The sequence below is a fragment of the Lytechinus pictus genome, chromosome 2, assembly GCF_037042905.1.
Source record: "Lytechinus pictus isolate F3 Inbred chromosome 2, Lp3.0, whole genome shotgun sequence".
NCBI classification, from domain to species: domain Eukaryota; kingdom Metazoa; phylum Echinodermata; class Echinoidea; order Temnopleuroida; family Toxopneustidae; genus Lytechinus; species Lytechinus pictus.
In genome coordinates, this window is record NC_087246.1 from 9,888,390 (window position 1) to 9,916,320 (window position 27,931).

At 36.2% G+C, this 27,931-nt stretch overlaps 2 protein-coding genes across 5 annotated transcripts; one reads left to right on the top strand and one right to left on the bottom strand.

Moving 5' to 3' along the window:
• The first annotated feature begins 515 nt into the window (after positions 1 to 515).
• Positions 516 to 10,869, top strand: LOC129275849 (N-lysine methyltransferase setd6-like). 4 transcript variants are annotated; one of them, XR_010295634.1, is made up of 10 exons: positions 520 to 700; positions 4,165 to 4,315; positions 4,802 to 4,949; positions 5,485 to 5,613; positions 5,961 to 6,195; positions 6,518 to 6,616; positions 7,115 to 7,291; positions 7,618 to 7,699; positions 8,380 to 9,583; positions 9,698 to 10,869. XR_010295634.1 is itself a non-coding variant. In XM_064109083.1 (10 exons), exons 1-9 carry the CDS (start codon positions 554 to 556, stop codon positions 8,604 to 8,606), a joined length of 1,395 nt encoding a protein of 464 aa, XP_063965153.1. In that variant the 5' UTR covers positions 539 to 553; the 3' UTR covers positions 8,607 to 8,630; positions 9,404 to 9,492. The 4 variants fall into 4 exon arrangements, 2 of the variants coding, with proteins under 2 accessions (XP_054768302.2, XP_063965153.1); XR_010295631.1 differs by having other exon boundaries at positions 9,731 to 10,869; XM_064109083.1 differs by lacking the exon at positions 9,698 to 10,869 and having other exon boundaries at positions 539 to 700; positions 8,380 to 8,630; positions 9,404 to 9,492.
• Positions 10,569 to 26,915, bottom strand: LOC129254845 (DNA repair and recombination protein RAD54B-like). Its single transcript, XM_064109062.1, has 19 exons — positions 26,736 to 26,915; positions 26,009 to 26,250; positions 25,570 to 25,617; positions 25,091 to 25,172; positions 24,807 to 24,887; positions 22,479 to 22,628; positions 21,892 to 21,948; positions 21,015 to 21,069; positions 19,366 to 19,472; positions 18,520 to 18,592; positions 18,026 to 18,282; positions 17,123 to 17,287; positions 16,186 to 16,312; positions 15,453 to 15,559; positions 14,751 to 14,816; positions 14,203 to 14,319; positions 13,518 to 13,685; positions 13,203 to 13,271; positions 10,569 to 11,721 (listed from the first exon to the last, which is right to left on the bottom strand). The coding sequence occupies exons 1-19, from the start codon at positions 26,913 to 26,915 to the stop codon at positions 11,644 to 11,646; spliced, it is 2,229 nt and encodes a 742-aa protein (XP_063965132.1). The 3' UTR covers positions 10,569 to 11,643.
• Between the last annotated feature and the right edge of the window lie 1,016 nt (positions 26,916 to 27,931).

Below are 27,931 nucleotides of genomic sequence, written 5' to 3' on the forward strand. Positions count from 1 at the left end.
TCTACTTATCAGTAAGTAAACCGATCTGACGCCGAAAAGAAGAAAACAAACACAAAAACTATCCTTAAATTTATTGACGTATGAATGTGTGGAGCTGGCAAGCCCGCCCGAATACTGCTATAGGCCTACAGCTAGGGCCCTGGGAAAGATTTATTTAACAGGGGGTGCCAGTTTGAATTTAAAGTAATCATTTCAATTTATTCTGATAAAAAAAAACTCATTTTGGTTCTTGAAAATGGATGAACACCGGGACTGAACATTGGGCTTATAAAATACCATCCCAAAAGTTTCAAAGTTCAAAGTATCATATCCACAGGAACAATTATAAAACCTTAGAGATGTAAACCAAAGTTTAAAAATAACTGGGGGTTGCATGGTTTCAATGACTATGTGTATACAGCGAATCTATGCAACACAACAGGTAAGTAAATAGAGGGGGGGGGGGGGGGGGGTGCTTCGGCACTCCCAGGCTAGGCCAGCGCCAGCACCCCGAATTCCAGGGCCATAGCCCCCGAGCATAACGTAGATGGCGCAAACTTTATAAATCGACAAGATGGCAGCGCCCATGAAAAGAAAATGTGACGAATCTGGAACAAATGTTTCACCGCCTAAAGAAGAATTCCTTGTCAAAAAACAAAGTACGGACTGTCAGATATTTTTATCATGGTGTGATAAAGAAGGAATCTTTAAAAATCCTAAGGTTTGTTGCCATTTGATTTAGATATCTATGTATGTAGAATAGAGTCGACTATGTTTGCACTGACTTTGCACGGGGCGGGCTACCTCGAGCGAAGTTCGTGCAGGCTCCACTAGTCACTCCTCTTCACTACCCCAGGGCCCTACCCGGGTAGGTGGAGTGTAGTGTAGCGGTAGTGAAGTGGAGCCTGCACGAACTTCGCTCGAGGCAGGGGCGGGCATGAGTCATGACGCCGGGCATGCTGGGTTTGCTACTAAGAGTCAAGTAAGTACGGTACGGTAGCTAGCCCAGGCGGCTTCTTCATGTTCTTGAGAGTAAAAATCATTTACTAACGTAGGCTTACTCTAGTCTAAACGAAGCCAGGCAGTCCTCCCTATTCATCTGCGTGTACCGCTAAAAACCCTGAAACTTTTGCCTCTGAGATTTCTACTTTCCTTCTAAAAAATCTAGCTCTAAATCATGTACATGGGATAACTTCTTTTCCGACATTTCTACGCTCTCGTTGTTATTTTTAAAACAAGAATTCATCAAAAAAATGAAAAAATATTGTGAAAAGACGGAAGAGACTTGCCCGATGTTTACGCCGCCATCTTGTTTCTTATTGTACTTCCCCAACGTTACGGACACGAGCGTCGCGTAACGTACTTCCCCAACGTTACGGACGCGAGCGTCGCGTAACGTACTTCCCCAACGTTACGCGACGCTCGCGTCCGTAACGTTGGGGAAGTACGTTACGCGACGCTCGCGTCCGTAACGTTGGGGAAGTACAATAAGAAACAAGATGGCGGCGTAAACATCGGGCAAGTCTCTTCCGTTTTTTCACAATATTTTTTCATTTTTTTGATGAATTCTTGTTTTAAAAATAACGAGAGCATAGAAATGTCGGAAAAGAAGTTTTATCGCATGTACATGATTTAGAGCTAGATTTTTTAGAAGGAAAGTAGAAATCTCGGGGGCGAAAGTTTCAGGGTTTTTTGCGGTACACGCAGATGAATAGGGAGGACTGCCTGGCTTCGTTTAGAGTAAGCCTACGTTAGTAAATAATTTTTACTCTCAAGAAGCCGCCTGGCTACCCAGGGAGCTCCGGTCGTGAAGCGGGTCGGAGCCCAGGACTCGTCCGTGTAATATTAGGCAGAGGGTACTCTCCAAAATGGGGTAGAATGAGGTCGCAATAGCACCCCAAATATGATGGTCTATCTTGAATCAGAATCCCAACATCAGACAGCATCAATGATTCGAGGCACAAACTCAAACTGGGCCCTCAAAAAAGGAAAAGTTATGTCTCGTTCGTTCTCCAACATTTAAAATTGAAAACAAAATGGCCGATTGATACCGAGAGAACGAACGCGACATAGAGGTCTAACTTTCCCTTTTTTTGAGGGTCCAGTTTGTGCCTCGATATAAGGATTCTGTGTCACGATACTCGATAGACCTTCATCCATATAATCGAGGTAGATCTAAGTGCCTAATTTATTTTTTCCCCTTTTATTTTGAGTGCTTTTGAGACCCCATTTTAGAGAGTACCAATGTCTGCCTATATAGTAATTACACAGAAAAGTCCTTGGCTCCGGCCTGCTTTGCGGGCCGGAGCTCCCTGTGTTACTAAGACGCATAACGTTAGAGACACTATTGCCACTCTCTCTGTGAGGTTCACTGGCAGAGCCATAGAGCTCCGGCCCGCGAAGCTGGCCGGATCCCTGAAGGTAACCATGGCATAGGTTGCCACAGGTAACAAATACTATGGGTACCTTCAAGGCCGGGTGGGTGTTTCATAAAGCTGTTCGTAAGTTAAGAGCGACTTTAAGAACGACTGGTGATCCTTTCTTGTGGTAAATGGTACATTTATTGGCGATGATTTAGCCCATAAGAAAGGATCACCAGTCGTTCTTAAAGTCGCTCTTAACTTACGAACAGCTTTATGAAACGGCCCCCAGGTTGGGGTACCAAAAACACTATAAAAAAAATTAAAAAAAAAAAATCTTGCACCCACATCAATCATGTCAATTCTAACCAACGGCAGAATCTGATGATCGAAGCAGTCGCCAGACCCTCAAAAAGGGGGGAAAAAGGCTGCGTTCGATCTCTCGCTTTCAAAATTGCAAACCATACTGGCCAATCTATATAATGATGGCATATGCGTCCTGGGTACTGGGAAGCTTATTTCGATCAGCCAGTTTTTTCCCGAATTTCGTGATCGGGAACTGCTCCAACATGAATAGATCTATTTCTGCTTGATCGCGTGTCACGACATCAGTGACAGTGTCAAGTTCTCATTCAGATATCACTTCGCTTGGCCTTGCTGTAGTTTTGATATGGACCAGGTGGGTGTTTCATAAAGCAGTTCGTAGGTTAAGAGCGACTTTAAGAACGACTGGTGATCCTTGTGGAAAATGGTACATTCATTGGCGATGGTTTAGCGTGTAAGAAAGATTCACCAGTCATTCTTAAAGTCGCTCTTAAATTACGAACAGCTTTATGAAACGGCCCTGAAGTTAGCCACCGAAAGATCTGCCTTCGGCAGCTCACCCATTTGTTCGCCCAGTCGCATGTTTGCATTTTGGTCTCTAAGTAGCTTCAGTCCATATCAAAATTATGGAGAGACCAAACAAAGTCATGAAAATTCAAATGAAGACGTCAAGATCGAAGCTGAAACTTTTGAAAGATAGCAGTTTCCAATCGTGATATTTGAAAAAGTTGTGGGCATATTGACCTTGAATTGAAAGTAGAAATGTGATTGATAGACTTATGACATTTGCGACCAATATGGAGAAATTTGCTTAGTCAGCCGGTGGGAGACTGCATTAAGTAGCGCCTCAACAATCACTTGCCGGTTAACCTTATGCTTACCTCAGGCGATGGTTCGTGTAGGCTCCACTACACTTCACTACCGCTAAACCTACCCGTACCATCGGGCGATAAAAACTCGCTCTCAAACACCAGTGACAAACTGTCACTTTTTGGTAAAAAAGGCAACACATTGCAGAAAAAAAAGACATTAGATCTAAGTGTACTCTACAGTGACTAAACTTACCATCGGACACAGACTCTCACCTTGCCCTTTCTTGTAAATGTCTCAAAATCGGTGATATGAAGCCGGTTCGCAGTTTCCCACATGTATTCACTCCAAAATGGTGAACGCGAATTGCGCAGCGCCATTTTGCAGTGAATTAATACGTGTAGGGAAGTTCAAATCATAAACATTGCCAGAGGCTTGCCAAAATAAAGCACCCCGTGATATTATACAACTGGATTTGAAGTATGTACGTATTATTTATTTTTACTAACGGGTTATAAGGAATACTTCATTTTCATTTTCCCAGGAAAGAATCGCCCATAAAACTAAATCATTAACAGTTTATTCCTCGCCAAATGTATGATTGAGTCTGGGAACAGTTTCAATGGATGACAAGATTCTCGTCAGCCATTCTTATGGCCTATATAAAATCTTGATGTGTTTCTTGATATAGGTAACAGTAAGACGACAAGGATCCTGTGCTCAGTGTGGTATGATAGCCCTGGATGATATCAGTAAGGGAGAGATCCTCTTTACCATTCCTAGGTCAGTCCTACTTCATCCAGGGACGTGTAGTCCAATCCTAGCACAACGACTTGAGCAAGGTATGTTTGTAAACATCAGTGCACATCATGCAACATAACGTAATTGAATCTTATAATGAGTTCTTTGATATTGAAATCACAATTGAGGATCATGCCAGTTGAATGTTTCATGTATGATATTGACACTTTGTGCTGCTTTCTTCTCTAAGATGTTGATTACCTGCATTCATTAATTCTCATAAGATTTCTTCATGGACCATACAGTTCCATTAGGCAATTTTTTTTTAAATACACGGTAGTAGTAGTAATAAGAAGTTGGGAAGTCCATTTCTAAGTGTTGATCTTTTTTGTTTAATTTGTTGTTACCCACAAAAAGCAAATGAAAATGCACTCTTTAGTGAAACATTGTTTTGTTTGTATTAAAATAAAATCTTTTGAAATTAATTCAAAATCTAATCCAATGCTCTCAAATTAGCTACAGACATGCGCTTGCCCTGCTATCAGGAATTATCTGGTGTTATTCAGTTTTCTTCTTTCTGCCCATAGATGCAGATAGTTTGGAAACAGACAGTGGATGGGTGCCTCTTATCCTAGCAGTGATGTATGAATACACCAACCCCAGCACAAAATGGCGGCCATATCTTGATCTCTTCCCAGACTATACTGAACTTGATCAACCAATGTTCTGGGACAGGTACAGAGAAAATAATATCTGCAAAGAATAATGCTCCATGCAATTGTTTTTGCATGGTATGCATTTACTTTTCTAAATTTATGCAAATGACAACTGTAAAAAGTATATCTTAGTATTGTAGTTGTTCTTATGAGGGTGTGTATGTTTGTGTTTGTCAACCCCTGTCTGGAACTATGATATTGATTCTTATGAACTTTGTGAAAGAAATTTAAGCTTCTGTGTGAGAAATTATTATGCACTGTGGCTCAACTTGTACAACAGCAGGCATACTGTAATTTGTTAATGTGGGTGGGGCCTGTGGCCTGTTGCAGAAAGATTTGCATGTAAACACATGTAAAAAAAAAAAATTGAGCACAAGTCTGATTAGTTGAAAGTCAAGTTGCGTATGATTTTTGGAGTTGCATTGGATTGCAACTCGTTCAGCAATGAGCCCCTGTATTACTAAGAGAAGCCTAAGACTAATACTATTGAACAACATTAATGTAATAATCCCTATGTATCTATTTTACCTTTATTCTTTCGTCCTTACAAGCAGAAGTTACATGGAACAGGAATTGAGAGGGACTGGTATACCTGAAGCAGTGCAAAGAGATCTCGGGAACATTGATAGTGACTACCGTGATACTGCTCTACCATTCATCAAGAAAAATACAGATTTGTTCAGGTAATCAGCATGTAACATTGATCTAGGGAATATTTCACGATAAGTATTGTAAGTGATTTTATAATCTACAAAAAATCCTTGCATCTGATTTGGCAAGAGAAAATTAGGCAATGAATATCACTAATACAATGAAATGCCCCCTAGTTGGGAATGACGCAATGAAGTCCTTATTTTTGTATTCCTGTTTTAGATCTTCTGTTCATTTTAGTGGAGTTGTTTACTGCTGTTTATTTTCCTTTGTGAAAGAAAAGACAATTTCAGAGTGACCTTTCGAAGAAATCTAAATGAGGATTAAGAGCAATTGTTTTCCTTCACCTGCTACTATTACCTTTTTCATTTGAATACAGTGAGGAGAAACACAACCTTGATCTCTACAAACGAACGGTATCATTCATCATGGCCTATAGCTTTCATGAATCATCAGACTATGATGAGGATGATGATGACAGTGATGATGACGATGATTATCCACCCATGATGGTTCCCTTAGCTGATGCCCTGAATCACATCGCCAAGAACAATGCGCATCTCAAGTTTGGCAAAGAAAGTCTTAGGATGGTGGCTATCAAAGACATCAAAAAGGTATTAATTAATAACAGTAATTTAATTTTTCAATATTAAATAATTGCCTGTGGTATCTTGATCTGATGGTTATAGCAATTGTTTCAGTGACACATCTAAAATAATTCATTTTGATTTGGGTTTTAATCAAGTTAACCATATTCATTGTGGAGTTTCCTCGCAGACATAATAAAGGTGCAACTAACATAGGGTAAAGATTACTTCTTGAATTTTTAAAGAGGAAAGGGAGAAAAAGACCAAACCTGGTTATAGTTTGAATGCCAATTTTTGCTGTTCATTTCTTAACTCTACTTTTCCCTCAACTTTATTTTCTCTGTATTAGGGGAATGAAGTTTTCAACACCTATGGACAAACAGCCAATTGGCAGCTTCTTCACATGTATGGCTTTGCTGAGCAGTACCCAGAGAATGTCTATGATACGGTCAGTCTATCTGAAGTTTCTTATACTTCTTTCTAGTAACATTACAGCATGTGTGTATTAAAACTTTTATCATTTGTCTATCAGTATTGTAGTAATTTCAAAGTCATTAACTGTTTTTCTTTGAAGTTTGACCAAAGGATTTTTTCTTTTCTCGTATTTTTGTATTACTACAATAAAAGAGAAGGCTAAGTCACAAATTGCTTAATTTATTTTTCTGTAACAACACAAGACCTCCTTTAAGATGAACATCTAGATCTAGATAGCAACATTCTCCCTGATTTTAAGATCCGATGCAGTTGAAGTACTATGTTAAAATTACGTGACCAGAGTTTTAAACCAAGTTGAATGTGCCAGGGACTTTTCATACTTCACTAGGTCCCTTGAAGAGATTTAGAGTCATTACTCCTCTGGTTGGTAACTGGCACCTATGCTCTCCTTATAGCAGCCAGATGGAACCAACCAATGAGTCATTTCTATTGTGTTTCCCATACATCTTAGGTGGATATTCCGCACAGATATCTGCTAGAAGAAGCTCAATCACATGAAGCATTCAGTGCCACTCTGGACAAGAGATGGGAGTTCTTGAAAGGAGTGGAAGCGGTGTCTGACGATGGAGCATTTGTGGTTAGCGTGGATGGAGTTTTGACAGATGAAGAAATATTTCTGGCACTTACGGTAAGTCTCTACAACTTTCCTTTGTACCACATTGACTCTAAAATTCTGAAATCCATCTTGTATATACATGTATTAATTTTTGTCATGTTCTCATTGCGCTTGAGTTGCTTCTTCAAAGGCATAAAATTGTCTTACTTTATTCTATATATTACATAACAAACTTGTTTTGGACTCCAGTTAAAACAATACTGACAAGGACTAGGACTGAAATAAGTGAATTTTCTCTGAATACAAACAATCTTCTATCCTTCCCTTCTCTCTACCTTTCTCTCCATCTCCCCACCATTTTCCACTTCTTTATTCCTTATCTCTTATTTCTTGTGCAGATTCTAACCCTTGACCAGGATACTTTTGATAATCTTGGACCAGATGACTGTCCTAGTGCTGTCGATGATTCCTTTACAAATGGTAATAACAATTTCTCTTAGTTGTCTTTCATGTGAATGGATATGGATTTTTTTTAATATTTCTGACAAGTGCTTTACTATTTGTTATTTTGCATAATTTTGTGTAAATGAGGATGTTGGCAATTTGTTTTTCTCCAAAATAAGTTGATCTACATTAATTGTATTAACATTTTATTTCCTGCAGATTTCTAACTTTGTGGTGTTCCCTTTGTTTTTAATTCAAATTTAAGGATTTTTTTTGTGAGAATAATAAAGTTTGAACCACAGGGTAAGAATTATCACAATATTAAGAAGTAATTTAGATTTGGAGAGTGAATAAGCTGGTCATTTCACCCTTTTTCCAGTTTTTCTCTTCATGTTAGAATTTTCTATTAATCAAAATTTGCCCCTTGAATATGGCGTAAAATAACATATTCTAATCTGTTGAGTGAATGCTTCCTTTGCGATAGGCATAATACATAGATTATCCATGGGTGAGGCGATGGCCATTCAAATCCAAATAAAAATTAATTTTAATCAAATCAAAATCAATTTTTGTGTTAATTTTGATTGTTTATGAGCCTAAAATATGATTGTAATGGTTGATGAATCAGTCTTCTGGGTCAGCCATTGGGTTTTGAGAAATGGATGAATTTCCCACTGTATCCAGGTCATTACTTTATATTTGCGTTTCATTTGCAGCCGAGCTTTGTAATTTGCCAGAGACTTGGAGAAGACTACTAACAGGTGCTGCGAATCGAACCTTGAAAGCTTTCAATGATCATCATGCAAAGGATACTAGCTCAGAATTGCCAGAGCCAGAGGAGTTAGCCAAGCTGAGTACAAGAGCACGCTATTCTCTATTTGTTAGGATTGGACAGAGAAAGATCCTTGAAAGACTGGTAGATTTCTGTCGGATTACCTGGTGAAGGATAGGAGAGTCTGCTAAGGAGGTAAAGCAAAAAAACTGAAAAGCTTCATCCCAGAGGAATTCGCATAACCAAATCTAAGGGTATGCCATTTTCTATTAGGATTGTGAGGAAAAGACTGGTTTTGGTTTTTGGAGGATTGCCTAGTTAGAATGGGGATAGATAAAACAATATATGAAAGACTAAGCTAAGTCTTAAGTGCACAGTATTCTCTGTTTATTAATATAGAACAGAGAAAGAACCTTGAAAGATTGCTTCATTTCTGTTAGAGTACTCAGTGAATGAAAGGAGAGATAGAGAAGGAAAAACATGCAAGAATCAAGGACATTACAAGGTTTCTTTGTCAAGCACTGGTGCTACTCTCATTCTACCATTGTAGGCTTTTGGCACTGACAAATTGTGATTATCTTTCAGTTACCATAGCATTAGACCAACCCCAGTGCACTTTTATCAGATATGACATCTCGTCAAATTATAAATATATATTTCAGATTGAATGGTTTATTTGCTCCTCTGCACATTTGGTTTTCTCCCCTTTCATCCTGAGAACCATTTGATCTATTAGCAGATCATTTGATCTATTACATATAGACTAAAGCCCTCTTTACAATGGCATCTCTTAACCCCAGACTTTCCTTGGTACATTATTTCTAATGGAAATAATGACCTTTTTCATCTTATTCCATCTGCAAACAAGAAGAGTATGCACAATACAGTGTGCCTGACTATTTTCCCATCATCATTTCATTGGCTTGCTTGGTTCCACGACTGTGACGTAAGCTCTGCTTTTTTTGCAGGGCTTGTTGGTATGGGACTTTCTGTGGGATGAACAGGAAGCAGATCAAGGATGGTTATCTACATATGTTGGGGCTAAGGTCTCTCTTACCCTCTCTGGTGGTATAGGAATAAGTAACAATTCACTCTGTGAAAAATGTAACAATATGTAAAAATACCATGTGTACATATCAGACCAGGGGGCCGTTTCATAAAGCTGTTCGTAAGTTAAGAGCGACTTTGAGAACGACTGGTGATCCTTACGCGCTTAACCATCGCCAATGAATATATCATTTACCACAAGAAAGGATCACCAGTCGTTCTTAAAGTCGCTCTTAACTTACGAACAGCTTTATGAAACACCCACCTGGGCAAGTTATTAGACCAAATGATTACTATATGACGTTTCTAAAAAGCTTAACTCATTTGCAATGGCTGCCAATAAAAGAATAGATATGGTTCTGGGAAATTATATCTATGTATGGAAAGCTCAGACGCACCTTTTATTTTACCAAAATATTTTTATGTGATAAACCTTAAATACTTAGCGAACTGATTGCAAATGATCATGAATTTAACATATCCCCCTCAATTTTATAAGCTCCAAAGGACTCGCCTCTCACAAGCTCTGACAGATTGGGAGCCTAATTCCTCTGCAACCAAATTTTCAAACCCTTTACAAAGTGAGCTATGAATAATTTTATGGTATTTTGGTATGAAATGAAAGTTGAGCCTATGAGCATTCCATAAATAAAATATTTTTCCCATTCATAAATACTTTTTCTTTGACAGCCATTTCAAATGTGTCATTTTTTTGACAGGTAGAAAATAAGGCTCATGTAATTTACCATATGTGGTAAATGGGCCACCAAATGATTAAATAATTAGATCAGCTAATTGCCATTATTTTAAAGATCAAATTATATGATTACAAGTTAGTCTACTTGCCTTTTGGAATCCCATCTTAGACTACTTAGTCTATAATTGAAAATTCAGTGAAGCAAAATAAGTATTTTTATTCTTATTAATCCACTGTGTTAAGTATATTCATCTACCTCTTAAGACGGGATTTAAAGATGTAAATAACTCGAGCAGAATGAGAGAGAAGTATCACGCTGATCGACTGTGACATTTTGTCGAAAGTGACATTTTTTTCATTTACAATAAAAGAAAACATCTCACAAGAAATTAAGAATTCATATTTGTCTTTAATATCATTTCCATGAAAAATAAGAATGTGTATATCAATTATCATATAGGTAAATTCATCTTCGGCTCTTGGTAGCCCCGAACCGTAATTTTTTTTGTTGGTACAAAAGATATTAAAAAGACACCAAGTGTAAATTGACTAATGCATTTCCAAATAATGATTACTGTTTTTAAAGACTACAGTAAGAGTTCACAGTTGAATCCCCACAGTACTAATTGTATTGGTGAATTACTCAATGAATCTGAGAACCAGCAGAACGTACTGAGCATGATTAGTTCACATCTTCTTCAGATCCTTCTATTACATCATCTGTGTGTCTGCATGAATAAGGTTATAATAAAGTGTTTGAATGCTTATTTGCGAGTGCATTGTGTATGTGTATGTGAGTCCTCTGCCAAAAGGGATATCATTGCAAAGAGAAATGGGGCAAGATATTGGGAATCTGCCAAACTTTCTTGTGGATCTGCATTCTCAATGGAGAATAATCTTTGTGATATTCGAAAAAATAGGAGACAGTGGGAAGTTTGACAAAGAATATTCAGTCAATTCTCTGCTATATTTGGGGTGAGAAGAGAACTCAAACTCATTAAACTTTTACTAGCAATAAGTGACTGATGCAAAATATGATTGCTGCAGAGCTTAGAATGGTGTAAATTTTTGCTATCTTCCTGATACTCCACAGTACAATAACAAAGAAACTAAAATATTGGCATTATTTGCAAATTTGTCCTAGAAGTCAGCTTTAATGAAGAAGTTCCCGGTTGATTTAGCATTTGCCCAGCTGATACAGGTTTGAGGATTTCACTTCTTCAACATTAAAGAAACTCCTTTATACAAGGTCAGGTGACATTTTCTATAAATTACTCAAGGATGACAACTTGGAATCTTTTAAGAGCTTTACACCTGAAGTAAATAACATTACTTGATGATCATGTCTCTTTCTGGTCCAAGTCATGTTTGTCTGTTGGCCCTTTCTCAAGGCAGACAGAGTTCACTGTTCAGGCACTGAGCTCAATTTGCTAAGGATTGGTGAACAAGATCCAAGTCTAGACTTCATGTTACCGGAACCATGTTGGTCTCATTTTGGAAGACAAACGTGATCTTATCCTTGGCTTCCAACAGGTATTCATCCTAAACATGTAAAAAAATAATACGGGAATTCATAAATTATAGATCTCAATCACCTTGCCATGAAAGAAACAAGTTGTAATGATTATTAAATACATAAGGTAACATTGCAAAAGTCTTGTTTAAAAAATCCCAAAACTCTGTGTTGTAAATAAAAAGGAGACATTCAGGAAGAAAAACATCTCAACTTCATGAAGACACTTTCAAGATACCTGTGACTGAAAAATCATCATTCAACTTATCTCCTAGGAAGTCTAACTCATGTAATATATGGGGAAAAAAATGAGATGGCCATTCTGGCCACTATATTTTTCACCTGTTTAAAGCAAAAAAAAATCTCTGGGCCTCATTCTACATTATATTCCACATATGAATATTGCTGTGCAATTAAAAAAAATTTAGTCTTTCCCCAGCGTTGCTATAGAAAAATGAAATTTGAATTGCCTTGGGGAAAAGATAGATTTTCCCCATTACCTTTACCCAACAGTCATTAATTAATTAAACAAGTGGAATGCCTCTGGCCGTCTCACCTGCATCACGCGATTCAATATAGCAGCAGTGCTGATTTTGAAAACTACTATAACTCGCACAAGATGTTCAGTGATACTTGGTTACTCTTATTTCCACGTTTTATGAACTAGACCAATACACTTATAGAGATATGATGGCAATTCAACAAATACCCCCAACGTGTCCAAAGTTCTTTGACCTTACATGACCTTTGACCTTGATCATGTGACCTGAAACTCGCACAGGATGTTCAGTGATACTTGATTACTATTATGTCCAAGTTTTATGAACTTGACCAACACACTTTCAAATTTATGGCTGTAATTCAACAAATACCCCAATTTGGCCAAAGTTCATTGACCCTAAATGACCTTTGACCTTGATCATGTGACCTGAAACTTACACAGGATGTTCAGTAATACTTGATTACTATTATGTCCAAGTTTCATGAATCAGATCCATAAACTTTCAAAGTTATGATGGTAATTCAACAGATACCCCCAATTCGGCCAAAGTTCATTGACCCTAAATGACCTTTGACCTTGGTCATGTGATGTGAAACTCATGCAGGATGTTCAGTGATACTTGATTAACCTTATGTATAAGTTTCATGAACTAGGTCCATATATTTTCTAAGTTATGATGACATTTCAAAAACTTAACCTTAGGTTAAGATTTTGATGTTGATTCCCCCAACATGGTCAAAGTTCATTGACCCTAAATGACCTTTGACCTTGGTCATGTGACATGAAACTCAGGCAGGATGTTCAGTAATACTTGATTAACCTTATGGCCAAGTTTCATGAACTAGGTCCATATACTTTCTAAGTTATGCTGTCATTTCAAAAACTTAACCTCAGGTTAAGATTTGGTGTTGACGCCGCCGCCGCCGTCGGAAAAGCGGCGCCTATAGTCTCACTCTGCTATGCAGGTGAGACAAAAATGCAATGAATTCATTACAAAAAATATATCACCTGAAAATCTTGCGGGAGTGGCGCAGGAAAGTGTTGCCATTCATTCAAGTCACCCATTGACAAGTTTTTCTGCAAGATACAATCAAAGTTTGAAATACATGTTCAACTTCAAAATTTATGAATGCAAAGGAATATTATGATGGTAATGATAATGATGAGCAGATGATGATGATGATGATGTGAATAAAACAGATGATGATGATGAATATAGAGAATATCATTATGGCAATAATGAAGAAAATGAAGATAGTAGTAGATAATATTAAAGCAAATAAAGAATCACAATCTAAGAGTAGTGACTTTGCAATACTTTACCTTCGATGCTACTGGCTGTGGTCTTCCAAGCTGGCAGGGTCTTTGTCGCTCTTTCTGAACATCTCCAGCTACTTTCACACTTGAGGAAGGTTCATTAGGATTGGAACAGTCACAGCCCAACATGTCATGTGTAATGCATGAGCTACCTTCATGCAGTGTGAACAGGTCCTGTGATTCAACATAGCAATAATGAAAATAGCATATCAATGAGAAATTAAATAAAATGGGGTTACATAAAGCTGAGTACGTGAATTCAGGATAATAAAAAACAAATTGGGGTAGGTAAGTCATATTAGATTACTAACTAATTAACAAATGATTGGTTGGTTTACCCAAGAAGCTCACATAAGTTACAAGGAGTCCCCTGCAAGTTAAGGTGTAGGAGGAATAAACAAAAAAAAAAGGAAAAAAAAGTACCCAAAACAGACAATTTGAAAAAGAAGAAGGGGGGATCACATAGATTTTGGTCTGACTAAGTCTTAAAGTCTTGCTAAAGTGTCAATGCATATATGACATTTAATGTGCAATCTCATTACATGGGACGGAACATCCCTTTAAGCGTGATCTGACCATTGTTGTGATTCATTACATAACGTGGAATTTGTAATTTCAGTACGATTTCTACTCCTGCTTAAATCTTTGTGAAACATCCACCTGGGCCCCATCTTGCAAAGAGTTTACTTACTCTGAGGTCTTCAAGGGAGAACTTGACAGAGCCTCCTTGTCCTTTAGCATCTACCACAGCTCCACTAAGACTCTGCTTGCTAATCTGACGTTGATAGATCTTTTCTTCAATAGTACCCTACAAGAGTAAAATAGGTTTAAGTTAATGTCACTTTACTCCACCATATTATCCCTACATATGCAATCGTACTCTGACCACAAAACACTTTTCCTCCTAAACATAATGACATTCCAATGTTCTGGTATCCCTATGGGTCAACACCTTAATATCCTGAGCCCAAGGAATACAACACACCTTTACATCAAAACCCCGTAACATGACACTAAAGTTGGCATTTTGGAATGTTTATTTTCTGATACCACACAGTTTAAACTGAACTTCTTGACACCCTTAGGTTTCAACAACACTGGGATCTTGGTGTTCTTGTGTATGAATCTGACACACCCATTTTTCAGCACCCTATTGTCCTGCCATCCCCTAGCCTTTACAAAGGCAACCTGAAGATGCAATGTGGGAGCTACATGAGATAGAAATTCAAAGCCACTTACAGCTGTAATCAGTCGATAGATGTGAACAGTCTTCTTTTGCCCATCTCGCCAAACCCTAGCCATCGCCTGATAGTAAAAGATGTTGGAAAGATTTATTATAGTTTTTCATTAAGCAACCATATCAGTAACAGTAATACAAAAACTATAACAAAATTATGCTTGATTCAAGAATGCATTAATGTACATCCAACAGAGGTAAATCAACAATAGTTAACAAGTGAACTGTGCATACTATTATCAATCAATCAATTTACTTGCGCTCTATGTACCATAAAAGCTGGTGCTGATTCTGGACTTCGTAGACTTGGAGGGAAAAAGAATGAAGGAAGGAATGGTATTCTACACCATCAAATCAGAAAAAAAGAGGGGGAATGATACATCAGTCATGCTCCTTAATCTTGTTTTGACAGTGCCTTTTGAAAATATCTACATAGCATTACATCACATAAAGCTTTATCTAACTGACATGGCCTTCGAGAATATACACACAGCATTAAAGCTAGGGCAAAACCATTAAACCTGCAGACAAGATCAGACTTGTTAGATGGAGAAAGGGCCAGCTATATTAGCCTATCAGGTGTTCAGGTACAAGAATTGGGTTGTCCCGTACTGGTATAATGACAGAATTCAGTAGTCAACAGGATATCTATCTAGTGTTGTCTGAAGGTTTCACCATGCCCCACTGTCTACAATGTCATATACCTGAAGATCATTTGCAGGATTCCAGTCAATGTCATACAGAAGAAGCCTAGAAGCACCGACCAGGTTCAGACCAACTCCTCCAGCTTTAGAGCTTAGCAGGAAGATAGCTAAGATAAGAGCAATAATATGAAAGAATTCATCATTTAAGGTACCTTAGCAAATGTATGGATGAATTTTACAGTTACTGGAGCCCAAAGGCCCTAACCACACCACATTTAGAGCTTAGAAGAAATATACATACCTGGGATAAGAAGAGAAATATAAACATAATCATCATGTTAATGTACCTTAGAAAATGTATGGATGAATATTTTTGCTGCCACTTTTAGCAAAAATTACACTCTATATATTTTCTCTTCTTTTCCTCTACTCTGTACATAGACAAAACAACAAGGAAATATGTGCAATACTACAAAAAGTGCAGAAAATGGAACCAAATGTTTATAAAGTACCTAATAGCAGTACAATTAAAGGAAGGAGAGGCACCCATCTGGTTCAAATTAACCACTGATAATTTGGATAGCAAGAAATAAGATGCAATATCAGGATGAAACTCATTGCTCTAAAGCATAATCTGATTCATGACAATATATTGACAAATTATTTCTTAAAAAAAAAATAGATTCAATGCAGAGAAAGTGTTGTCATATCTATGCAGTGGGGAAAAAGTAATTATGATATCAAATAAAATGTATACTCAAATGAATTACAGTATGTCTCAAGTAAGACTTACTTTCTTTGGCATAGCTGCTGTTGAAGTGCTCTACTATTGATTGTCGTTTAGCAGTTGGTGTAGAACCATCCAACCTGCAGAACTGATAACCCTCAAGATTACACAATGCTTGGAGTATATCAAGTGTCTGAAAAACACAGAGAAGCACTTATGATCATAAGATCATTATAAAAAAGACATTTACAGGGTAGAAGTTTTAAAAGAACAACCCATTAAGACTCAAGAAACATTCTTCACAAGACATGATCACAATTTTTAGTATGTCATACCTGAAGCAACCATTGATTCCATCAACTTCTCATTCTATCCCAGAATGAGAAGGGTCTGGAACAACCTACCTTAAGAAGCAGACAATACTAAAGGATTGTCCAATGTAAACGAGACTTCTGTCCCTGCCATTAGGGTGATACAGCCAATTGTAGGTTCCCCTTGTGAATGGATTGGTTTTTACTTGCACTTTGCATTGCACATTTTGACTGGATATTAAACTAGCTCTAATCTCTACCCATAATGATTGTTGTACTTTAAGACACTCCTTTTAGTGGCTCACTCCATCAACTACATATATTAAGTATAACAAAGACTTTCTGCTCCTAAATCATTGTAAGTAAGACATGACTGCCATAACAAGTAGTATTCTAAGGAATTGATCCCTGCCTCGTACCATTCAATCTCATCTCAGATATAAATTCTGCAGATTATCAACTATTTACAGAGCAATGATTGAAGTACAGGTAAGTACTCAGATAAAATAGTACAGTTCCAAGAACTCATCTCCCTTGATTTTTCTAGAACATTTTGCGATTGTACGACATTATCAAACTCATTGACATTCAATGTAAGAAAAACATTTGTTGTTATGGGTAAAAACTTGCTCAGAGTACTATGGCCCATGATGAAAATGTAACAGACAAAGTTAGAAATAAGCCAGCTTTACCTGAGTGTAATTTGAAACAAGAACAAGTCTTTCCCTCCTGGTTGGATCAGCATGCATAGCTCTAAGCATATCAGATAGTACACTCAGCTTTCCACAATGGGCTAGCAATGGAGTGCCTTCTGAGTATTCGGCTGGGTAGATGGGCAGTAGACCCTTGTAAAGAGACTCCCAAAGAAAATAATACAGAAAGAGTTCTAAAGCATATCAGATTCAACACTGTCAGCAGACTAATTTAATGCTACTTCTAAATAAAAATAATATTCCAACAAATGAGGAAAGTTGCTTAGGATTTGGCATCAACCTGCTGAGCTCTAATCATCTTAGTGATCACAAACTGTTTAAAAAAAAAAAAAAATCTATTATGATAAATAATTTCCATAATGTTATGCTTTGGACAGTGAATGGTATTTAGATTAGTATGCTGGTCCAATGGGTACAAAATTGAATAAATATGAGAGGAATCCTTTATAATGAATCAAATATGATATAAACATGACAATATAGAAATCATACAATAACTCCTTTGACAGGTCTAAATTTAGCCACTGTAAAGACAGGTAATTTATTTTTTTTAACAACAACAGCAACAAAAGACACAATCGTGTCATTTTCTTTGGAAAAAAAGTTAATTCCTTATCAGTGGACAGAAGAAAACAATATAATCCATGTAATAACTTAATTTTCTAGGGACAAGTTAAAATTATTTCTGCCCCCCCCCCCCAAAAAAAAAAAAGATTTACAAGGAGAAGAATGTAAGTAAAGAGAAGGAAAATGGACAGGGACCATGACAGGTGACATACTGAACAATTGACATTGAAAGAGAAACATAAAATAGAGGCCAATATGATAGAGCTCTGAAAAAAAAAGAGCTAAATTCAAATTGACAACAAAAACCATTCTCACCTCCTCCTCATCATCATCTAGCAACCAGTTATCTCCTCTCATCTCCCCTCCATCATTTTCAGCCTTCTTACTGGCCTGGTAGAGCAGACTGGGATCATTGCAGAGTTTCTTGAGTGCTCCTATACAGACTAGATGAGGGGAGCCAGCTGATGCAGTGTACCCCCTAGATAGACAGGACCGGATGAGGGGTGAACGTAGAAGATGATGATAGAGTTGGAGCTGGAGGGAAGATGGCTGACAGAATACCACGGTCTCAACTGTGTATAGACAAGGATTCACAGTGAATAAAGGGTGTACAATATTCAAACAACTGAAGGAGGCAGTACAGATCATGAGCGACATAAAAATGGTCTTTAGTACAAAGAACAAATAATTTAGAGCAATGAATTTTTTGTAGATGCAAGTTAATTCACCTTAACACTAATAATCCCATCAAAATATTTGGGGTTTTTTCTCGCAAAATTACATTAAAAAAAAATGTTTATCTAATTTACCTTTTGGTGGGAGGTATTTGTTGTTAATCTCCTGTGTACGCCTTAGTACAAAAAGACTAGTCAACCTTGAAAGCTGAAAAGAAATATAAAAAAATCCCTGTTTGGTATTTCAAATGTGCCACTTTAGAAACTAAAGGCCTGTGTTAATGAGTGTATAGGGCATCAAGACTTCGCAGTCAGGAAGGTCCACTTGATACGCGCATACAGTTGAAGTGCTTGCACGGTATAGTAGGCATGTCAACAAAACCATGAATCGATACAATACAATCACAGAGTAATACCCAAATACAGACAAAATGACAAATACATCATAAGAATATATTCATCCAATGAAAAAGCAAAATATAAATCAGATTTATGTTTTCCACCACATTAATTATTGTTTGCATAAATGTTTCACTCCAATATATACTTAGAAAATGTTTAATCTTCAGTTAATTGGAGTCAATGTTGTCACTTAATTAACCATTCTGCTAATTCACATGGTTTTAGGCAAGCCAATAATGTGACCCCCAAATCTTCTCGGAGAACTTATATTGTAGATCAGAATGAAAAAATATCAACTCTTCAATCTCCCCAAAAAACATCTCTGAGAGGGAGGTAGTCACAAAATCTGAGCAAAGTGGGCCTTTCTAATAGCAAAATTGCAAAGTGTTAATGCCCTCTACGTTCGTTTACCTAGCTGTCATTGTACCTGTTTAATCTGATTGTGAATTTAAAGATAAGAAACACAGGTAATTAACGTCTAGGGGGCTGCTATTATAGATAGTTTCCATGCATCATATCAACTGTGTTTGAACGACTTAAGTGCATAAAGATTATCAACTAATGATTGGTAAAGTATACCTCAGTAGCTCTAGCAGCTCCTAGTTTCTTCTCATCTTTAGTGGCACTGGGTTGATTGGATCTCAAGATAGGTTCCTCATACACACGATGAAATGATCCACTTGTACCTTTACAACAAAAAATCAAGCAAATTAACAAAAATGAAAACACACTGATATATACATTTATATAAAATGGAATATTTGAAAATATACATGCAGCTGATTGGCTGACCACTGTGTGGTGCAATGGGCAATGAGTGAAATAAGCATAATGGAGGGAGTGGGCGGTGGGTGGCAATATGTAGCCTTTAAAGGTCAAGTCCACCCCAGGAAAAATGCTGACTTGAATAAATAGAGAAAAATCAAACTAGCATAGTGCTGAAAATTTTATCAAAATCGGATGTAAAATAAGAAAGTTATGACATTTTAAAGTTTCGCTTATTTTTTACAAAACAGTGATATGCACAACTAGGTGACTCAGTCGATGATGTCCATCTCTCACTATTTCTTTTGTTTTTTATTGTTTGAATTATACAATATTTCATTTTTTATAGATTTGACATAAAGGACCAACTTGACTGAGCCATATAGTATTAAACAATGCTAATTCCACATGTTCAGGGAGGAATTAGTCGTTGTATCACGTGACAATGAGGAGAACATTTGAATATTTCACATTTCATATAGTAAAATACAAAAGAAATAGTGAGTGGATGACGTCATGGTCTCCTCATTTGCATACCAGCCAGGATGTGCATATAACTGTTTTGTGAAATTAAGCGAAACTTTAAAATGTCAACTTTCTTATTTTACATCCGATTTTGATGAAATTTTCAGTGTTATGCTTGTTGGATTTTTCTCTTTTTATTCAAATAAACTTTTTGTTGGGGTGGACTTGTCCTTTAATCGTTCAATGTTACATTATTGAAATATCTATGATGTGCATATTAAGACTAGCCCTATTCCCCAAAAGCTTATTTCAAGCAGATCATTAACATTCCCAAGGGTATAACAAGGGTATATGAGCAGACTCTATGTCCATGTAACAAGCAGCTGAATACGATTCAATCAAGAGAGGCATGAGGTCAATACTTGAGTGATCCTTCACAGCTTTGCCATCAGGTATGCATCCAGGTGCTGTATTGACTTTCTAAGTTTTATTTTGTTCATCTCTGGGTCTACAGGTATATTATACTTGCCAGACATACCAATGATGTGTAAATATGTATTTTAAAAAAAGAGAAGAATTTAGGCTATCACTTTTACACCAGGTTGATGCATTAACTTTCTAAGGTTTATCTTGATTATGTCTGGGATTAAATGTACTTGCAGAACATAAGTAATTTAAAAAGCATGTGTTCATCAAAATGATTTGTTATGCAGTCATGCATTTAATAAAAAAAACAAAACAACAACATTACCCTACCTCCTAATTGTCATCACCACCACCATCATTATTAACCTCATCATCATCATCATCATCATCATCATCACCATCAATTTCATCATCATCATCATCATCTTCATCATCATCATCTTCATCATCATCATCATTATAACCATCAATTTCATCACCATCATCATCATCATCATCAGTATTAATCAATTCAATTAAATGAACACCACTTCCAATTACCATACTTTCATTTGAAATGTATTTCAACTTACCCAAGACTCCTGGATTGCAAAATTCTACAATGGAATAGAACTCTTGTAAATCATTCTAAAATACAAGAAGAATAAAAAATGAGAACACAAAAAGTTATGATAAGAAAAACAAAGATAATGTTATGATAAGAAAAACAAAGATAATGTTATAAGAAAAACAAAGATAATGTTCATAGTCCTTTTAGCATAGGATATACTTCCTTTACCTTATACCCCGTGAGAAATGTGCTTTTTTAATTCCATTATATGTGTTTTAGATGGAAATGTAAGAAAAAAAATGAGTGAACACAAAAAAATACCAAGGGAAACTAAAAAATATCACTAGGCCTAAAGGTGATTGATATTCCTGTCATATCAGAACAGCCTTATGCGAGGAACATTATATGCAGTTACCATGGTAACAAAGCACTTGACACCTTCAGAAAATGTGTCTAGCACATCACTCCAAGACCTATGTGCGTGCCAAGTGTCATGAGCGTTTGGCAGAAAAAAGGGGGAAGTCGATTGGGCAGTATGATATTCAATAGATTGCCCTGTGATACAATTTTTTTTAATGGGAGGCATAAAACAATTAGAAGAAAAGGTACAAGGTACCTCAGCAAATTCTCAGCTACTATTTATTGTGTCTTTTAGTGGGAAATCCACTCAGCAATTTTTTTGCTTACAATAATCCAATTTCTACTAAAACAAAATAACGGGAATGGGTAAACCCACTGTGGAATCCTGGATACATCAACAATAACATTTCTATACATGTAGCCCCTTTGAAAGACCCATCAACACTGATTTACACAACTTTTGCCAAAACACTTAATACGAATATGAATTTTCATATCATAAAGCCTTAACAATTTGCTTTAAAGTGAAAGGATCTCACCTGTATAGGAGTGCCTGTTAATAAGATTCTTCTCCTGACTGCAAGACTGGATAGGAGCTGTGGATGTATAGGAAAATGAATTACGCTCAAACAATCCATTTAAATTTTTGTTGATACCATTGCTTCCACAAATTTTTTAACATAAAGAGAATGATACCAAGATTCTAATTCATTAGATTCAGATCAATTTACCTTTCTAAAGAGGCAATTTGTTTTGATGGCAGCACTACATGAAAAGTACATACATGGTAGAAAATAAATACCAATATTCTATAATTTGGTGAAGTGATATCAATTTTGCATTTTCTTTTTTTTTGTGGGGGGGGGGGGTGAGGTCAACAGAAGAGAAATGAATTGTGTTGGGAATGGCCTTTACACAGTTATACCCTTTTTAGGGGGAGCCTATTAATGAATAACAACATGAAACAATAAAAATGTTAAGAAGCATATGTGGTAGTTTCTCCAAATATCATACAAGTCAACCATCATGGATTATTTCTGGTTGCGAACACATGCACAATTTGAAAAAATACAGATTTCAAACGCGCCATGCACTTTACAAAAATTCCCCCAAAATGAGTTCTTACTGATGCAGTCTTGATAGTACTGTTTTTCAGCCTGTGCCCTTCATCACACACGACCAGGTCAAAGGTTATACCTCTGATGTCATCAGCGTAACGTACCATCATCTCATAGCTGATCACCATCACTGGGAACAAAGGACTCTTCTTGAACTCCTAAGTAAGGTCAAAGGTCAATACTTAAATTTATTTCAACACATTCGCCTTATCTATTTTTTCAATAGATAATAATGATATGGATGTAGGAAGAGGATGAAGGTGAAAGGGGTTACTACTTCTATATCATCATTGTTATAATTTTCATGTTTCCCTGCTTTGGATTTGTGGTGTAACAAGTGAATAATTTCATCATTATCATATAGATTATGATCCTATTTACCCATTGGTGCCAATGTAAAAATTACACTAGTGGGTGAAAAAGAAGTGTATTCAACAACGCTCATATAAAATACCATTTCTCTCCCTTGAAATCCAATAAAAGAGGGAGCTTCTCATGACAAGGGACAAGTGTCAAGCAAAGTCAACCACGCTTAGTCCTTTGAATCTAGTTATACCTCAAAAAGTATGCTTAAATCAAGTTAATAGCTTCTGCACTTGATTGCCACCAATAAACTTGAGGCAATAAACAAGTGCAAGGCCATTAAACCATGTGGGCATCTTTAAGCATTAATTGAACTTTGGAGAAATCTTGGCTTTGACTGATACAGCTTTGATCAACAGAGCAATAAAGTAAAAAAGTCATTAAGAAACACAAATTACCCCCTAACCTCAAAGAGGGTTTCAAGCATATGAAGTGCTTTTAGCAATCTACATGTAAATTTAAAAATATTGCACCTGCTTACCTAATAAAAGCAAATGCCAGAATAATGAGGGGGAAAATGAAGTGTATTTCATTTCCAGCTTCATTAGTGCTTATAATATGAATTCACAGAAACAGAGTATATTGGTAAATGACTCATTTTATAATGAGTCAATTTAATTTTATAATCATTTATACTGCACAGTGCACATAGAAGGCATCTTATCTGAAACATTTTGGAAAACTAAAATGGTTAAAAAGGGATATTTGTTTGTTACATAATGGATGGCTGACCTTCAAATCCTTTAAATTTTTAAAGGTTGACAAAGTTCAATCACCATATGATATCACATAGTCATTGCTGATTCTTACTTCTCATGTCACTATATACAGTATTAAAAGATTGGTTGGTGTTGTTGGTGATTTTTTTTAACCTGATTGCTAAGAAAGAATGAATGTTTGTAAGCAAGCAACCAGAGGACAGACGGCTTAAGGTCCTCTCTGAGGGACACATACTCTTATTTATAACTTAAAATGTGGAAGTAAGGAGATCCAATTATCTATCAAGAATTAATTTGATATACTACAATGATTCTACTCTTATACTTGCTTTCGTTGAAGGGATGGTCCATGCTGGAGGTATTTATATCTCAATAAATTTAGTAAAATTCACAGGGCAAAATGCTGAAAATCTGATCAAAATCGGATAACAAATAACAAAGTTATTGAATTTTAATGATTTGCATTATTCCAGTGAAACAGTGCTAGGCATGTCTTTATGAATATTCATTAGGTGGGCTGATGATGTCATATCCCCATTTGTTCTTTGTATTTTATTATATGAAATTAGGTTTATTCAAAATTTTTCTACTGAGAACTGAAACAAGTGGATTGACAACTGATTAAGTGCATTAGTTAATTATTGCTGCAACTTATTTCATCATAATGGAGACACCCCATTTACACAAGAAAAGAAAAAAAAAATGTTGATTTCATGCGATAACATAAGTAAAAGGAAAGTGGGGATGTGACATCATCAGCTCACCTAATGAATATTCATGATAATGTGCATATAACTGTTTTCACAAAAAATGATAAACTTTGAAATTCAATAACTTTGTTATTTGTTTTTGATGAAATTTCAGCATTTCGTTCTGTGAATTTTACTCAATTAATTTAGATATAAATATTTTCAGCCGAGACCATCCCTTTAAGAGATTACTAATAGTTTTCTTGTTGAATGCATTAATTTTCAGTAGTCTGTTACTATTAATTTTCATCTACGATTATGTTGTAATTTTTGTAAACATGTTCATTTTGGGACTTGGACCTTTGTATCATGTATCTATGTTTTAAACCAAATAAAGAAAATAAAGAAAAACTTCCAATGCTCATTATACTCCTCCTGGAAACAGGCATTATGAGCTTAATTGAAAGATGTTGTGTACTTGAGGTTGCAAGCCATCCATGAGGACAATCATATCCTAGGGGAAGGGAATAAATTGTGATGAACAGAAACAAGAAGAAGAAATTACCTCCACTTTCTTCTCACTACTAACAGGGAAAACTGATATTCTCTCTGAGCCAAGCCACTTCCTGAACTCCCGGCACCAGTTCTGAAAAAAATTATACATATATAAAATAAAGGGATTTTTCATTGTAGGTTAGTGCTTACCAAACGTTTAGGGATATCCATCTCAAAGCACAGAATCCAGTCTCCTTAATTCAATGTTTGTTATTATGTGTAATGAATATTTTCAAATTTGAATCGATCGACAACCACAAAACCCCAACGACACAAATAATTGAAAATGCATACCTTGACGAGACTTCCTGGTGTAACTATCAAAACCCTCTTAATAATTGGTTTCCCTCCATATGGACCTTGCTTGAATAAAGTCCTGAAAATAAAGTTAACAACAACATTAAACTATAATAATACTTATTTCAGCTAAGGAAGGTAATTGTAAATAAATGTTCATGGAAATATACGTCTTAATTTTTTTTTAATAGTGCATGATGACTGACACTGTCATGTTGGTACTTCATCTCACTCTATGTTCTAATCAGGAGTTAAATTACTTTTTCATAAGGTAAAAGGTATCATCATTCTCTCAAACAAATTACAATGTCTTATACTTTGTAAAGAATATTGATGTATTCTGAATGCTAATATCTGTATTCTTTCCAGAATACTTTTTTAGTCAAACATGCAAAAAAAAAGATTAGTCTACATTAGTATTTTGAAGATCTCACAGACACTCATATTCTATGTAGTAGTTTTTCCCAACAACTCACCATATAAGAGTAATGCATTGCAGTGTCTTCCCAAGACCCATTTCGTCACTAAAAGAAAAGGATTAACATATATGATTTTTTTTAGTATATAAAAGAGACATAGGGACATCTTCAGCAAAGAGATTGTATTTTTCATCTCATGTTACATTCAAACAAGCTTTAACACTCAATGACATTGATATATTTGTCAATTCTTGTCTCTACTCACCATGATATATCTCAAAAGGGAGAACAGGAATGACAGTGTGATATATATCAAACTTTGAGACAAGTACCAAAAGAATTGGTGTAATATATTTTAAAAGAATATCTTCATACAAAAATAAACATGAATATTTTTTTCAGTCAAATTACAAATGAGCATCTATGGTAATTACTTCAAATCTTATAGTAGAAAATTGAAATTTCCAATGCAAAAACTTATATGAAGTATGCTTACGCCAGAATAGCCCCATTGCCCTGATACTGCCTTAATCCCATAATGCACTCATACAGGAAGAGGACCCCTTGTCGTTGATGAGGTCTGAGTTTTGAAGCAAGATGAGGATCGACCACCACATCAATGACAGACTCGTTTCGCTGGTTGTTTTGCCATTGATGTGATGAAGGTGGGCGGGGCATAACCAATGCATCAGGGTGAGTGGGATCATAGAGGGGCTTTGATACTCTTGGTTGAGCAATCTAATTATAGGAGGTGAATATATATAATTTAGACTAGGATTAAAACATATAATTCATTGCAGATTGATAATGCAAATATTTTTATTAAAGTGCAAATTAAACTTTGCAATCAACAAAAAAAAATTATCCATCCCTGACTACAAGAAGAATTATCAGTTCACATAGGAGAAACATAAGCATTCGATTACTAAGTCATATTTCATCATTATGCCATGCCATAATCATGGGCCTACATACTACCTCACATCTCTTCAGTTACCCCCACCTCTTCCCAAAACTAGCCATAAAAGGAAATGATTGAACACATTACTTTGTAATCATTGAATCTTAGCCATGAAATACTCCCAATAGTCCATTGTTATAATTATATATTGGTTGTGTTTATTATCAAGCAATCACCATGAGTGCCTTATTTTAGGCTTTTGAGGGCATGTTAATACTTGAATTTAACATCCTCTTGTGTTTATTCTACTAACTAGTCTTACTTTTATTTGCAGAGCAGCAGAACTGCCATTCCCTGTCTTCTGTGGGTTGGCAAAAGGTTTGGAAGGTTTCGGAACCTTGGAAGGATGAACTGTTACAGATGCAGAGACATTGGAAATGGTGGATGAACCTGAATGGAAACACTTCCCTGTGGTCCAGTCTTCTTCTGATATACTTCCCATTATCTACAACAATCAAGAATTTCAAAGAAAAAATAGCTACTTAAAAAAACACACCAACATGTCCAGAAGATTTGGTCTGTGTTCTATGATAGCCCTGAAGTATCACAGGAAATATCATATGGGATATCATGACTACTGATTGTCAATTTGATGGACTTACTAAAAAGTTTATGGTTTGGGTTTAAAACAGTAAATTCATCAAATTTGGAGTCAGTAGTCACAATCTTTGATATAACTAGTACCATATGGAATACTAAACACTAGTTGGTAAATCAGTCTCTTCAGTGTTCATGGAGTATCATTAGAATTTAACAAAAAAAATGTTCTTTTGGTTTGTATTGAGCAAAATGAGACTGATAAACACCACCCCGGCAGTGTACATACCTGCCAAACCTGAAACCAGGTCAAGAAAGAGGGGCAAATGAGAAGACATGGTCTGAAAAAGGGACGTTGCAGAGTTTCCTATACAAAAGAACAGAGAGACTTTTCATAACAATAGGGACACTGCAGTTGAAATGGCTCTCTATTTCACCAAGTATCAGGAAGATTTCGTTGGCGGATATGCCGCACACTCTCAATTGGATAACCACCAGCAAACTCCCTGGGATAACCTTATACCTAATTGATAATGAGCTTCGTCTCCAAAGCTTAGTCAAATCTCTAAGTGGTTCTATATCCCATAATTCTTTGTTCCAATCCCATAATTCTTTGGGGTTTTAATAAAATGAGATGAGAGTCACAAGACCATAATGCTACCTTCCATCTCACCTGTCCCTTTCAATTTCCCATCTCTAAACCACATCAACAGATATCAAATATTGAATGAGTGTGAATAGTCAGTAATTTATTTCCCTTTTCACCTGTACTTGGAGTTCACTCAAATAACTATCTACACACACCTTCTCTACCTTAATATATTCCTTTTTTTAATATATTCCTACCTTAATATATATATTTTTTTTTTCAACTAATATAATCCTACAATCTTTCTTTTTTCTTTCATTATCTTTTCTTTT